General features: G+C 33.8%; 3 protein-coding genes across 8 annotated transcripts in view; 1 reads left to right on the top strand and 2 right to left on the bottom strand.

Moving 5' to 3' along the window:
- Adcy2 (adenylate cyclase type 2 Ac76E) overlaps nucleotides 1–1,497 on the bottom strand; it is a 42,730-nt gene extending 41,233 nt beyond the window's left edge. The window contains exon 1 of the mRNA XM_077424215.1: nucleotides 789–1,497. Within this exon, the coding sequence (XP_077280341.1) occupies nucleotides 789–801 (13 nt within the window). The 5' untranslated portion in view covers nucleotides 802–1,497. The remainder of the gene's footprint in view (nucleotides 1–788) is intronic.
- A 2,429-nt stretch (nucleotides 1,498–3,926) lies between these two features.
- Nucleotides 3,927–7,783, bottom strand: E(z) (histone-lysine N-methyltransferase E(z)). Of its 3 annotated transcripts, none has more exons than XM_077424239.1 (12): nucleotides 7,524–7,783; nucleotides 6,991–7,304; nucleotides 6,664–6,915; nucleotides 6,375–6,591; nucleotides 6,091–6,111; nucleotides 5,787–5,887; nucleotides 5,520–5,697; nucleotides 5,060–5,434; nucleotides 4,707–4,997; nucleotides 4,442–4,624; nucleotides 4,205–4,370; nucleotides 3,927–4,131 (listed from the first exon to the last, which is right to left on the bottom strand). In XM_077424239.1, exons 1-12 carry the CDS (start codon nucleotides 7,657–7,659, stop codon nucleotides 4,071–4,073), a joined length of 2,295 nt encoding a protein of 764 aa, XP_077280365.1. In that variant the 5' UTR covers nucleotides 7,660–7,783; the 3' UTR covers nucleotides 3,927–4,070. The 3 variants fall into 3 exon arrangements, with proteins under 3 accessions (XP_077280365.1, XP_077280364.1, XP_077280366.1); XM_077424238.1 differs by having other exon boundaries at nucleotides 6,091–6,114; nucleotides 7,524–7,782; XM_077424240.1 differs by lacking the exon at nucleotides 6,091–6,111.
- Nucleotides 7,784–7,846: 63 nt separating this feature from the next.
- LOC143907434 (uncharacterized) lies at nucleotides 7,847–14,307 on the top strand. Of its 4 annotated transcripts, none has more exons than XM_077424243.1 (3): nucleotides 7,847–7,945; nucleotides 9,349–9,456; nucleotides 11,244–14,307. In XM_077424243.1, exon 3 carries the CDS (start codon nucleotides 11,292–11,294, stop codon nucleotides 13,194–13,196), a length of 1,905 nt encoding a protein of 634 aa, XP_077280369.1. In that variant the 5' UTR covers nucleotides 7,847–7,945; nucleotides 9,349–9,456; nucleotides 11,244–11,291; the 3' UTR covers nucleotides 13,197–14,307. The 4 variants fall into 4 exon arrangements, with proteins under 4 accessions (XP_077280369.1, XP_077280367.1, XP_077280368.1 ...); XM_077424241.1 differs by lacking the exon at nucleotides 7,847–7,945 and adding an exon at nucleotides 7,962–8,332; XM_077424242.1 differs by lacking the exon at nucleotides 7,847–7,945 and adding an exon at nucleotides 7,962–8,390.
- Nucleotides 14,308–15,783: the final 1,476 nt, after the last annotated feature.

The raw sequence follows: 15,783 nt of genomic DNA, 5'->3' as shown, positions 1-15,783 counted from the left end.
ATATTATAATAATTATAACTTTATAAAAAGTCAGAAAATAATAAATAATTCTTTCTTAGATAACATAAATTCAAATTTAATGCAACAACGTTGTTTGTCTGTAACACATTTTTGTGCTAACATTCGCTGAAGATTTCCAGTAGTATACGTTACACATCTTCACACGCTAGAATATTAAATTCATATTTGAATTTACATGTGTTTTATTAACATTTGACTAATTATATGCAATAATTACACTTAATTATCTATATTCAATATCTGACGTTAAATGACACGTGTTGTTTAAATAATTATATGTATAATTTATATAACAAAAATCCAAATATAATAAAATAATTTAAATCATAATTTTAATACCATTAATTGGACTAAACAAAATAATGAAAAAATTTATGAAAAATCTGATGTTTTCTTATTATAGCAATTTTCAGTCAGACATTCCCGATTATAATCAAACTCACGCGGTGTCTTTCAATGTGTTGACGACATTGCATCAAGATTCTTTTTCACAAGCAACTGTTTGCGTAGAAAATGTTGGTTTTCACACATTTAAATCACTTACAAAATTTTGATTAATAATCTTTAATAACCCAAGTTTTATCCTCCCATGAGTAATCTTCTGATCTAATTAAAAAGTTCCTTAAGAAATAATTACGATGTCAATCGCAGTATTTAACAATTAATCGTTTGACAATTTGAGAGCAAATAATTAGCAATAAAAAATGTCTACTTTCTGCAATCTTAACACAAAGCTCTAATTAGTTTGTTCACTAAAAAAAAATTACCTTCTTCCTCCATGCTCGCGGATGAGATTTCCTCAGGCCTGGCCTCAGTCCAAATTGGTTTCCTTCGACGAGTCGAGTATCATTGACGGCGCGACGTCGCTTTTCTCGTACACTTCACCTTTTATCGGTTGCGCGTCGCGCGACGTTTCCAAATTCCCGGAATTTACCATCTAAGAAAGCGATTCGATTTCGCGCTACTCGTCCCTGCGCACATCGAAATCCAGATCGCAGAAGATCGCAGGCGAATCCAATATACGCGAGTGTAAATATTTACCCCCCGTTCGGATCCAATTAAATTTTTAACGCGCGAATTTTCACCATTGCCGTCGCCAGGCGCGCGGTTCCGTTCGACAGTGTCATTATTAATCGTTTGTTTTTATTCTCGATTTGTTTCCCTTTTTATTTTCTTTTTTTGTGGGAAAGAGAAGAGGCGGCGACGGGCGAAGAAACATTCGCGTGACTCGTATCGGCGAGAAATTATATCAAAATTAAACTTTCGATTCACTGCATATCAATCACGAATTAATTTTCGAGTAGGTTCAAGGAGCGAAAGCTCTACTATTTAAATGCGGCCGAATTTATTCTATTAATTTAATGTATGCGTATTATTTTTCGGAAAGAAATACTTTTAGAGGTCTCCTAATCTAACATTTTCGACGAGCGCGCTCTTCGTCCGACCGCCTTCGCAGCCGCGAAGCTTGCAACTGGTGGCTGAATTCCCACGTAGGGATCGCCGCGAGATACTTCCCTACAATCCCTTCGCGGTAACTCCGTTGTAAGCTGCGCGAAAGCTCGTCACTCGTCACTCGTGACGCTTTAATCCCAGGCGTGATCACCGTGAGAGAGAGAGAAAGAGAGAGAGAGAGAGAGAGAGAGAGGCGACTCGCAATTTCAAGGCGCGTTTGCCTGTCTTCGACGCAATCTCCTTTCATTAATCACCAGACTTGAAATTGATTTGAAATTAAAGTAATATATAAACAGCTCGATCACATCGGGCTGTCGTAGCTGCTTCTGAAAGAAACCGTGATAAGATTTTAATTATTTCTTGTCACGTAATATTATTTCGTTATACTGCGTATAAAATTTGTATACAATATTTTACACGACATAAATAACAAATAAATAAATGAATACGAAATGTAATCTTTGGATATAATAAAAAAGATTCGAACATTTACAATTGATCTATCGTGCATATACCTTCGTGGAATAAACTTTGTCAGTTATTCGGTGGTATTTATGTATATTAGAAAATGCAATCGATTTCGGGTTTATTTAAACTTATGAAACGTATAATAAAGAACTTAATTTTCTCCCTTAGCACCAAATTCCTTCCCTTTAGATTATCTCAGATTATCTCAGATAATCAATTTATTAGACAGCATAGATCTTACGATATGTAATATCATATGTTGACATATGATATCAAGAATTCATTAATAATGCGGAACTTTTTCAACATACACAACTTTTTTCTTTTCGCTTTCGCTGAAATTAAAAATTGTATATTTTTTTATCTTTTGTTAGAGAAAAAAATCTCTATATAAAATATAGATATTTATATATTATATATCTATATTTAATATATATAAAATATAAAACGCAGCAAACATAACAAAAAATAAGAAAATATACAATTTTATATTAAATTAAAGTAATTTAAATCGACCGTAACTGGCAATATATAACGTCTTTACCGATATGAACATTGAAAAACTGTGAGCCAACTTGGTTTGTCAGATTCACACAGCACATTTTCAGATCATCATCGAGACATTATTAACTTCGACCATAGGTTTTGGTCAGTTGATGTAATTTCTAAATTCAATAGTTTAAATTTTTTATTGCGAAAAAATATTACCCTGAATAATATTTTTTCGCAATAAAAAATTTAAACTATTGAATTTAGAAATTACATCAACTTACCAAAACCTATGGCAAGCTTCGGTAAAGACGTTATATATTGCCAGTTACGGTCGATTTAAATTACTTTAATTGTTATTCTATTCACTGGCAAAATAAATTTATCATTCTGTTTATATTAAATATAAATTTTTTTTTCTCTCTACCAGTTATATTAGTTGTAAGCTTGCGTAGGTGCATCTTGACCTTAGTCAACAAAATTAATTAATTACCCAGGTAGCACAATGACGTCAAATGACATCTTAATGCCATCGATTAATAACGTTTTAATGCGTCTAATAAGTCATTAAGACGTCTTTAGATATCATCCTGCTATAAATATCTGGGTAATTTCCTCAGCGAACTAATTAAAAATTAATTAATTAATTGACTATAGTTACAGTTACATGATAATAAATTAAATAAATACATCGCTTATTTGCTGCAAATGATATAACTAAAAAAAAACAGTTTTTTTTAGAAAATATTTTAAATAATTAAAATTTTGTAATATTATTTTTAAATACGATTTTAGTGTATAAACTATATAATTATAAAGGGACAAAAGTATTATAGCTATATATTAAATCTTAATTTAAATTTCTTCTGCAAACAACTCAAAAAGGACAATCTTGATCGTCGTAGCAAATGATATTCTCATAATAGCACATATGCATATATATATATAATATATGTATATAAATAAAGGTGTATCCTTTTATATTTTACAAATTGTAACAAATATATTTATTCTCGTAATTATAAATTATAAATTATAAATTTATATATACGTTATACAAAAAGAGTACAGGAATGGTTTCTTTTCCATAAAACTCTTTTTAATAAATGACATACGTATATAACTAAAAAATGAGATTGATAAATACTTCCGCTTACAATTAAAATTGATTATATATTCATCTATTAATTATCCATCAAACATTTATATTTTACAATTACTTTTGCGGTATTGTAGCAGTATTGCTATAATAGTTTTTCGCAAACACATCGGATGATACTATATTTAATCACAAACTTATATTTAGAAAAAAACTGAAATTAAAGTCTTCTAGTACTGAAATTTCTTTTACATTTCTTTGTTATATACACAAAAAATCTATATTAATATTTTAATACTAGAAATTTGTTCTATTTTGATTAGACGAAGTAAAAATATAGATTTTTAACATTTAAAAATGAAGAAACAGTCTTCTATTAATAAATGAGTCAGACAAGTGTTTATTTCGTATTTATTTCATTCCTAATATTTCAGTTGTATGTGCATCAATTTAACATATTACTTATATGCGTGTGATTATATAAATGTATATATGTATATATATATATATATATATATATATACACATAAAATATGAATCCTTAAAGAAATTCCATTTCCCGTTCGATACCAACAAATTTAAGTTGCTCCGTCGGTCCATATCTAAAAATTGTCATAATTTATACAGTTTTAATCGTGTGATTGTGATAAATCAATTAATATCACAGTGATATACCTATAGTCAAAAAATAATTCTTCACCAGGTTGGATTGCTCTTTTGGCAAAAATACCTATTCTGTGGTCACCGTTCACCATCATTACTTTCGCATAACAATTGGGATTTATCGAATGATTGGCGAATCTTATTTTATTCCCTTTTCTTGTTGCGTCAACGACAAAGTCTAGAAAATATCTTTTAATCCATCTTCTTCTTGGTCATTGACTACGTTTGCTGCATTTACATTGTACTTACCATTGTTGAGGTTGAAAAGAAAACTGCACATATATTTGTCATATACCTTTCCTCTTCTATCGGCTTCATCCTGACTGATAATTTCGCCGCAATACTCGGAGATAAATTCATTCTTCGCCGCTGACTCTTTTAGGAAAATCCCCCAACCTGCTACATCTGAGGGTGCCATCAGAAGATGCTTATCTACAAATAACATTTTCTTATCTTTCGTATATCTTTGTTGTTTCCAACAAAGTAGACGACATTCAAAGTCTATTAATCTTACGAAGACCACGTTGCACGCTGACATTCTTGCAAGATATTTTCGTGATATGGAATTGATCAGCGCCACACGTCTGACAAAGATCCGGGTCACATTCCCTTACGGCCAAGTAACACGGGCATTGTTTAGTATTGCACTGAGCCTTGCATCTACAACCGGGAAATCGATTCTGGCATTCGCTGCTGCACTGACAGAATTTCTCGCAAAAGTTCTGCGCCTGGATACAGGGACACGAGTTATCGCACTGGCGACCCGGATGATCGCAAGGTGCGAAATTATGCACATGGTTAGCACCTGTCGAAAGAAATTAATTAGAAATCGGAAGAAACATGAGCTTAAAACGAAAATGAACGTACCAGAATCTTTCTTAAGTTGTATCTTTCTGCAATGCATGGACCATAATCGGTGCTTCTTCTTCTTCTTTCGTGGTGGCGTAAAGTCCTTCAGATTTTCTATAGCGGGAATGTCCGAAGCCTCTTTTTGTGCGAATTCATACACCTCTTGGCAAGTTTTCGTCAACATGATTTGAGCTAACGCGCACGGATTACCGGGGAAGGCTTTGTGAAGAGCTCGGAACAAGCTCTGTTCCGAACCTGTCCACGAGAATTCGCTTTCTGTCTTACTTCGTTCGCCAATTCCTAATAGCGTGAAGGGTGTCTGATTTTCAGGTTGCGCTTGATCCTCCATCGTTTCCTCAGGCTTGGAGTTTTTGTTAACGTTTTGCTTAAAGTCTAATTTAAGTAATAAAACTTGTTAGAATTTTATTTAAATATATACGTGTAATCTCTCTCATGGTGACGAGTTAAACATATTAACCTTGACAACTGCCTCCTTGACTGTACTTATTGCTGTCGTTGCTATCCTCGCTGCTTGCTTCATTTCCAGAATCAACGCTTGCTTGTTTTCGCACCTTCCTAGGACCACCGCGTTTCTCGTCGCCTTCATCCTCTTTTATATCTGCTGCTTGTGCCGCCAGCTTTTCCTTCATCCCCTCCTACATAAAGAAGTACGATATCAACAAATCTGTACTTTGAGAATAGAATATTCCGTTATATGGAATATAGCGTAATACGTAGCGCGTACCAAATGCATGTAACATTCTGTCCCACATGGCTCCGCAAATGGTTTCAAATCGGGTCCTTTCCGCTTCAGCAAATTCGGACCTGGATGGCAAACTTGAAGACCTACAAGCAATATCATAAACTCACTATGAATGTCGACTCTCGTCGACTAATTCGGCATAGTTGAACGGAGAGAAATTAAGTGGACACAGCGATGAACGACGAATGAAATATGATTTCAGATGAGCCCTTGACGATGCCTCTGTGCTAAACAAAAAAAAAGCTTCCGATCGATAATGCATTAGTTTGTATGCAATGTTGTTTACCTTGCGGCGAGGTCCCCCTGGCTGCTACGATAAATCAGGAATCACAAATTATTGTAATTAATAAACTTTCAATTTAGGACACTTTAAATATTATACAATTATTTAGTAAGATGTATTTCAGCGAAGTATTTCTTTTTTGTGGTATTAATTTTGCTCTACCGCTAAAAATACTATTAAGAAGTGAATAGATAATAAGTATTGAAGATAATATTATTTTTTATAATTAATACTTCACAAAATACAACTTAAATGGTTAAGAAGATACTTCATCGCAGTATACTCACGATGTAAGAAGCAGTCGTACTTGAAGCATCTCCTGCAGAACAAAGTATGGAAAGAGTGCATCGTTTGTTCCCTAGGTACACTCCGTGCTTTTATACCATCTATATTGGGCGTACATTCCGGCGGTAAAACATTTGGATCAGATCTTTCTGTCAATTCAATATATTTCTCCTTTAATTCTTCAGGTCTTCCTTTATCAGGAAACATGCTCGATATTGCCTGAAAATGATAATTGTAGAGCAATGTTATAGGACTATATTAATATCTTATTGTAATATTTAATTTCCTTACATTAAATATATGCATTGATGGAAACGGAGTAGCTGCCGTCTTTCCACCTTCAGTTTTGTCCGTCTTGAGCTCAGTCTTCATTTCAACATCCTTCTTCTCGTTTTCTTTTTGATTTTCTTTTTCTTTTAAAAACTCTTTTCCTTTCTTTGTTTGTTCTTTGTCCTTATCATCTTTCTCGTAATTCGCTAAAGCGTTCACCAAATCAACAAAGATGGAATCATCCATGAAACCAGATTCTCTGTCACCATGGACCTGCAACAACAAAGTTGTAGCGATAAAAAAATTCATCGCACGATTACCAACGCAAGTTTCGACTGTCCTCCGTACCTTTCCATCATAATTTTTTATAAGTTCCTCGATAAAAGTACCATCTTGATCTAAAATCTCATCGCCCATATAAGGAATATTATGCAAAACGGTTTCATCCTCCACCATAAAATTCTGCTGAATAGGAGCCCATGTATACATGGTTGGTATAGGGGTCACTGCATTAATAATTTTTACAGGACAACTTTGCACATCGCCATCAGGACTAGTAATTTCGGCTTTCTTCATACAGGAAAGATGAGGTGGAATATCTTGTATTGCCAGCCACATTGCCTTTCCATCTGTCCAACGTTTTTGTTCAGCCACGAGAAGCTCTATTCAATAAACAATCCTAGATAGTTATTACGAAAACAAAGTTATATGTTAACACATTAGAGCTATTAACATTTTAACATTACAACTGTAAGTTTAACGGACAAAAAATTGACATAAATTAACAGGAATGGAAGAAAATCAAAAATATACCGATTAAAATAAATTCTTTCAGATACAAAGAAACACGTATCTATTTTCGTAGAAAAAACACCACTTACCTGTCATAACCTTACGATTCTGATTCCACGCGATCTTGACTTCATCCGCTCGTTTATAGCGTTTCATTTGCCGCAATCGCATGTACTCCGACTTTACTCTCTTCCTCCATTCCGCCGAGACTTTAGCTTTCGACATAGTAACATAAATGCACACTATTATACATCAAACAACATAAATTGCCATTTATGAAAAAAAAAAAAAACAAGAGCGTCAGGAGTCAGGAGCTGTCAGGAGCAGGAGCTTCAACCTCCAACTCCAACTCGCATAGAGAGGGTAGACCAACTCCAGCTCCTGGAGCCCACTGTGGTAGTACCCTCTACCGCAACATTTGGCAACTAATCCAGTGCTCTGAACGCGCGCCCACCTTTCATATCCTTTTTACACGGACAGAGAGAGAAACCTCTCTGACACGGATAATACGGTGAGTCGGTGAGGATGTCTATTATTAGTTAGTTTGTCTGCGAGTGTGAGAATGTGCCGTGTGCCGCGTGTGGTGTTTCCCGATCGCTACGTTATCGAGTGTATCGGGATCGGGTTAGGTTAGGTTGTGTTAAATTTTATTTTTTGACGTGCGAGCATATACAATGAACGAGTGCGGTTGAACCACATATTCGTATATGTGATGCGATTCGAGAGATATATTGTCCTATTCTAAATATTTCCAAGTTCGAAACACTTTTGTCTCGAACGGCAAGCACAAGTGGATATAAAAGGTCTCAAGAGTGAAACAGTTGAATTGATTATTTCGCGAGATTATACGAGTGTTCGAGTAACTGTATGTTTTTACTCGAAGCATACAATCGACAAGGTACTATTGAAAAAACCGACGTCTTATGGAAATTTGCTCGACTGCCACAATTTGGATGGTTAGATTCATGATATAATATTAATTTTGTGATTTATTAATCTCTCCTGAGATGTTTCCTAGTCTTAAGCCCATTCTACAATAGCCGTAAAAGTACTTATGTTTTAAGACGTAAGCAGTAAAAATTGACCAACTACAGCCGATCATTCTTGGATTGTAAAAATCCCATTAGTCAATAGCTTATACTGCTTACGTCTTAATGCATACTTTACGGCTATTGTAGAATGGGCTTTATACACACATACATATGTATGTATACGTGTATCGTATATGCATATAAAAGTAGAAAACAAAATTAATATTATATTACGAACTAATTATCCATAGTATATGTATGTATATGACGTACGTATATATGACATGTGAGGCTTGTTCGTTTTCGCTGCGCTTCTGAATTAGTGCACCAGTAAGTTAGAATGAGAATAAATATATTTGTTTCATTCCAACTTATTTTACCAGTTCACAAGTGGCCTATGATAATATTCAATTTTTTTATTCAGAGAGCTGCACCTCTGTGTTAATTATCCATAGGCATGTTTGTTTTAGCTCAACTTCTTTGCACGGCTCGTCTTTTCTCTTTTCCTTTTCTCGTTGGAGAAAAAAGAGAAAAGAGATGAACTGTACAAGAAGTTCAGCTAAAACGAACGTTCATATAATAATCAAACTCATGTTTGATTATTTGTGCAAAACTATATGTGGAAGAAGATGTAATTTTGCAGCAATGTATATAATATTGCTTCGTAAATATATATGCTTACATATTGCTCAATATAATGCATCCATATAATAATAAAAAATCACGACTTGTTGCATTAGAAGTTAATTAATAGATATTTTTATCAGATACTTTTATCGGTTGAGACAGTCGAGAAAATAAATTCTCCCCCAATTATCCATGGGTTCATCGAGCCCCCCTTGATAGTCGCTAAAATTTACTCAGGATTGGTAATTTTTAACAGCATTTCGTCGATGCTCGAAGGTAAAGAAGAACGAATGTTGTTAAGCTGCATACGTACATCTCGTCGAATAAAATACTTCAAAGAAGTAACCAGGCAGAATATATTTTGGTAAGGAATTATGATTAATAATATATTATATTTAAGAAAATGTTTTCTTATGTTTTACTTTGTTATATTGTTAGACAAATTCCCATCGAATTAAATTATTCCAAAAATAGTTTTAATTGTATAGAAAATAATATAAATAATTTACATTTATAATTAATAATTATATAAATTTATTTCAATGTATATACGTACATGTACACATATATTGTCTTCCTATTACAAGAGTATATTTTTCTCTAGCTAAAAAATTGTGTTATTTTCACGTTATTGAATATATCATAAATGATGTAATTTAATTAAATCATCCTAATGGTAAAAATATGTGATCTATATGTAATATCTATACAATTGTGCCAATATATGATATAAGAGAAAAAAGTGACTCTAAATAAGTCGAAATAATACAATAAATTGTTTAAAATTAAAAGTTTTGTTTTCGAAGAAAAAGAAATTATATCACTTATTGTGCGTTACATCTATATTATTTTAATTAAAAAAAAAACACTTAAATTATTTAACAAATTTGTAAAATTTTGTGAAAAGTATTTTTCTATTTATAGGAAGTCAATATATGATTCGTGCAAACGAGAACAATTTACTTTAGAGTAAGAAGAAAAAAATTACTATTGTTTGGAATGCTTTAAGTTTTGAAGATAAAATATTCGCAACTGATCTCACGATTAATACATCGTTAATTCTCGATATAACGTCGATCACCCATGAGATTAGGGATATATATGCGATCTAATTTTGCTATCGAGTCGATATTGCGCAATGTATCTGACGAACATAGGCGCTTCCTCGAAACGTTCGCCGATTGGTGAAAATAGAGTGACATAGAAGTGGTTCAGTGATAATATAGGAGCGCGTCAAATTTTCAGACTATATTCCACGAAGTAGACGTCACCGCTGTGCAGTGCCGTCGTTATCGTCTGGCGTACCGATCCTTGCCAAAAATGTTTTTCTACGAATTCCTATTTCGATACACAGAGCCGAAGTCTTCCAACGGTGTAGAACTCTTACGTTACATTTAATGACTAAAGATACATTTTCATTGACCATGCAGATTAATAAAAAGAATCGATTTACAGTAAGAAATAAAAGTAAAGTTTCATTTTTTAACAAATTAAATTAACTTTAAAGTACTTCTATGCTTAAAATCTGATATGCAGCATAGTTTTCCTCGAAACAATATAATTCCTGCGATACTTCTTTTGCCATGCTTTCAAAGATAAATCTATTTATTAATTATAACGGACTACCTTGTATAATCAATACTTGGCTAATTACACTGATTTTACGTTTGGTTTTAGACAGTTATTTTTAATTAGATTTTTATATGGTCCTTTTTATAAACACATTTTTATTAAAGAATTTCTTTTTAAACTCTTTTTAAACTCTATTCTATATATACGTTTTTCGGATGTTGTCTATATATTTGGCGTATCTTTTTTATCCTTATATCGAACCTCGGTGAAACGTATATTTTCTCCGTCTTTTGCCAACCTTTGATTTGCAGCTGTTGGGAGTAAAAATAAGTTTAACATGCAGCATACAAAACTTTATTTTTAATATTTTTTTAAACGCCTATGATACGTATGATTTATGATCAGTTTTTGATACAAGATTACCGACTTGGATTATATCATTTATAATGTTTTATGATTAAAATATTTTTGCCAAAATGCACCTACATTTTTCGTAAATATGTACACAAATAATTAATTTAATAATTTTTGTTGTATTATTTAATTAATTTAATTTAATAATTCGTTGTATTATTTCAGACCGGAGTGCTATGTTGATTGTGGCGATTCAATTGCGAGTACACATACATGATGCTGAGAATGATGTGTCCAAAATGCCACCATCGCTTTCCAGTGGTGGGATGCTGTTTAAAGTGGAGCGATGAAACTAGCCAAAAGAAAATGAAAGGGGAGGAAGACAAGGAAAAGAAGGATAAAGAGGAAGAGGAAGAAAAGGAGGAGGAGGAAGAAGAAGAAGAAGAAGAGGAGGAAGAAGAAGAAGAGGAAGAGGAGGAAGAAGATGAGGAGGAAGAGAAAAATAGAGAATACATGAAAAAAATGATTGCTAATACTATCTGCTCAACGGCACCTCATTACGTTAGTGGCCTCCCAGTGTCACGTGGCTACACCAGTGGCAGTAGTTGTTTCATAAACCCATCCATAAATATTCACGAGCCCACCATTTTCCAGCCACGTGCAGTCAACTACGGCTCCAATGTCGGAATTACCAGCTCTGATACAATGGAACTTTTTTATGACATTGAGGCCTCGTCGATGAAACAAGATCACCATCCGTTATTAAGATCGCCAATATATCAGTCGAATGATCAAGATTCCTTCATTGTGGTAACAGAGAATCTTAACTATGATGATATAGAACCTTCGGAACAATATGTCGCCACTACGTGCGAGCTGACTGGTGGCAACGTTACAATTGCTACACCCGATATACAATCAGGTGGTTGCCTTGTACAAAATACAGAAACGGATATTCTGGTACAAGCCTCGCGAATCAAAATTCAACCGAAGCTTACTGGCGGCGGTTGCCTTGTGCAAAAGAAATTGTCCGCTGAAGATGTGCGATCGACGACATCCAAACACACGAAAAACTTCGCGCTTGTCAATAATAATGCTCGTCGGACGTTTGTTACGCCTCCCAACGGTTGTTCGGAATTGCCGGGAAACATAAAGGTGTTGTCATGTGGGACGATAAAGGATAATGAGAATAACGAAATAACGAGCGCTGGATCGAGGCAGCAAAAGATACCGATGATCAAAACGAATGGCTGCGATTGTAAAGGTACGTTTCAGCAAAATCACTGTCAGTATCAAAGACGGCTGCTTGATGCCTCTCTCGCGGATGATCGTGACTCCTTGCTGCTGGAGCCTGTCGGTAATAGCGTGCAATTCCGCGTGAACGCCACCGTGCAGCTACCCGCGAACCTGGGTCAGTGTACGGTAAACATTACAGCGACAACGACGACGCCGCCGAAGCAGGTCATGACGACGAAGTTGCCAGATCGTGGTAGAAATAACTTTTATGGAGGTGGTATCGTGCAACCGAACGAATTGGACTGTGCAACAGTGAATCGAATTGTTGCGATCGGAAACAACAAGGTTTGTAATAACGTCGAGCAAAGGGACAATGCGACAACCACTCCGGTGTCCTGGATAATGCCGACTTCCTGGGGCCTGGATTCAGACGTAAATAGATTACGCGAGGTAAAGAGATTGCTGCAGATTTGTGGTTGGTACCATGAGGGCATCAGTTGGCAACAGAGCGAAAACCTTTTGAAGGACGCGTCCATCGGTCGATGGCTAATGAGAGACAGTTCGGATAGCAGATACACTTTCGCGGTATCTGTGAAAACATCCAGAGGCCCCGCTTCTATTAGAGTACACTATTTCCTCGAACAGTTTCGGCTCGATGCCGAACCGAAATTAGCATCGGCCATGCCATTTTTCGATTGTCCTATCAAAATGTTGGAGCACTACGTTGAGTATTCAAAGAGAATGGATGAGCATCGTAGGGAAGTCTGGGTCGACTACAGTGGACAACTATACAGCCAGATCTATTTGACCAGCCCTCTTGTTAAGGAAGTTAGATCACTGTCGCATTTGGCCAGACTCGCTGTGAATCGAAGCAAGTTGCCTACTGAACGTTTACCACTCTTAATTAAAAATTATATCGACGAATATCCGTATACGCTTTGACTGTGTAATCACATCACACATGATGCGTTTATCTTCCGATATATATATAGCTCGACGTATGTATATATATATATATATATATATATACATACATTTGCTTATATATATAATATATATGTGTATGTATGTACGTATATACATATATGTGTGTGTATATAAGCAAAAATTTATTTTTATATACCGTAGTACGGATTTCTCCGATGGCTTATTTTTCGATAACAAACCGATTATGCCTTGAATTGCACCAATTACAGACATTGCGCAAATGCAAAAAAGAATTGTAGTTTGCGAATGTAATTATACGAAGAAATATATACACAAATATGTGCGCGCGCGTGCGCGTGTGTATAATAATGTGTACATATGCGTGTGTAATAAATAAGTTTTATTGATAAATATAATAGAATTTATTATATATATATATATATATATATATATATATATATCTGTATGTATAATAAATATCTATAAATTCTATTGTAATAATTACTTATGTTATTATCACGCATATATATATATATATATATATATATATATATTTAGTTTAAATAATTTAAATATAATAAATTTGAAGTTTCACTAATGTTTTATTTCTTGAGATAAAGTATTTTTTGCATAATGAACGATGAAAATCGTGCTTATTTATATTCTTTGTATATTGCAGTACTGTATGTTTATGGAAATATTTTTTTATATTTGACCTGATCTCGCTATATTATGTAAATCGAGCAATTTTTTTTAAATTTCTATTTTATTATTATACAAAAAGAAGAAACATTAAACCATAATATTTGTACTATTAAATTTGCACCAAATGTGTAACAAAGATATTAGTTAAAAATATATCATTCAGATGTGAAATTAATTCTTTACGACAGAAATTAATATATTTTTAAAATCCGCCGAATTCATTAAAGATAAATTTTTAATATCAACTTTGAAATACTTCGAGTTAATAAACAAACAGAAAGACAATAATATGGTGATGTAATCTCTTGAAAGTTGAATAGAACATTTAGAACTTTAAAGATAATACTGTTATGTGTTAGCAAAAACAAATAGATTTAATGCATTATATTAAAAGCGACTAACACGACTTAATACAATTTTATTTTGATCACCGATCGATTTATTGCATCAGACTTACTCACTGTCATTTGTTTTGTTGTTGTAGTAATTAAATTAATGTGAAATTCAGTGCCATTTCACATTTTCAAACGATCAATAACAGTTTATTTTTTAACCACCAAAACAATTTATTTTTATTTTTTCTTATGCCTTGTTTTATTTTTAAATTATTCTGCTAGAAATATAAACGCTTTCTAGCGCGTTCGCGCATACGTTTGCAAGACAGACAATAATACATTATTGCAATATGAGCCACTTGTAAATCTACAAAGACTTCTCGATACTTCCAAATTGAATTTACCTGTTGTTCATATCATCTCCACAAATAAATTCAATTTCAAAACTGCAATTTCGGAGTACTAGCTAATCGGTGGACTTGCAATCCAAATTGGAATCATAATATTACAGCAGCTCTAATTAAATCTTATAAGAACCTTGGCATAACTTACTAGTATCACCATACACGCTGCTAAAATCGATAATCTGGGATCAAAATGTGGCTCTACTGATACATTAAATGTAAAGCTTAACTCCTTAAATGCTAGAATACAGCAATGCTGAAGGAATAATGGTCCCAGTTTAATGATACAAAGTTCGCAACTGATTATCTGACATCGACGGTTGAGGACCCTGCGACTGATGACTGTGTATGCTAATTGTAAGTATATTATTGTACTTTCTTGAACCGCTGCACTTCTTTGAAGAAATCTATTTTAGCCAATGTGACTCCATGATATGCTAAAGTGCTAAACAACGTGGGATTCAGAATATCCTATGGATATCCATATTATGTCCAGAATGCCTATGGACGTTATATGAATATTTATAGGATATTGGTGCTATCGGGGGAGGATGTTTTCGATCATTTAAATAGGTATGAACGCGAGCAAAAGGACAATGAAATCATTTTTCATTTGCCAAACATCTAGCGAGAAAATAAATTTGATATTTTTTCTCTTACTGCCTCTTGCCTTGGTTCGTTTCTCTTCACAGCTGATTTGAGCTCGTACTGTCATTGTGATCGACAGCTTGTTGACAGCTGTGAAGCCACGTTGTCAGACTCAATAGTCATGTAGAAATATTTAGATGCGATACGTCTGCCTGATGGAAAGCCGCAGCTAATTATTTTAAGACGGAAGGTACTAAAAGCTTAAATTGAATCAGCAATCGCAGTCGGAGCATTTTTCTCCAATTGTGATTCGTTGATGTCTTTACTGCTTATTATACTTATATTTTCTCAGATTGTTACGATTAAATTAAAATTAAACCAAATCGAAAGAGTAAACTCGCGAATAAACAAAGAAAATCACATACAATTCATTTTTAAAGCTATATAGATTTGAGAATAAATATTAATGTCTTACGAGGGATTTAAATGTCGCCCGCGTTGTCTCTACATTAGACATCAGAAACAGTCCAAATTTGCCTTTATTAATAATTGTCAGAGTTTGAACAAATA

This window comes from Temnothorax americanus, unplaced genomic scaffold (genome assembly GCF_048541705.1).
Source record: "Temnothorax americanus isolate GAGA-0224 unplaced genomic scaffold, ASM4854170v1 Scaffold8, whole genome shotgun sequence".
In the NCBI taxonomy this organism is placed as follows: Eukaryota; Metazoa; Arthropoda; class Insecta; order Hymenoptera; family Formicidae; genus Temnothorax; species Temnothorax americanus.
The sequence above is the reverse complement of the archived record's forward strand: the minus strand, read 5'-3'. Positions and strand labels throughout refer to the sequence as shown.

What these genes read in the sequence shown, in the direction of transcription:
- LOC143907434 (XM_077424243.1), top strand. Translation starts at nt 11,292, where the DNA reads ATGATGCTGAGAATGATGTGTCCAAAATGCCACCATCGCTTTCCAGTG.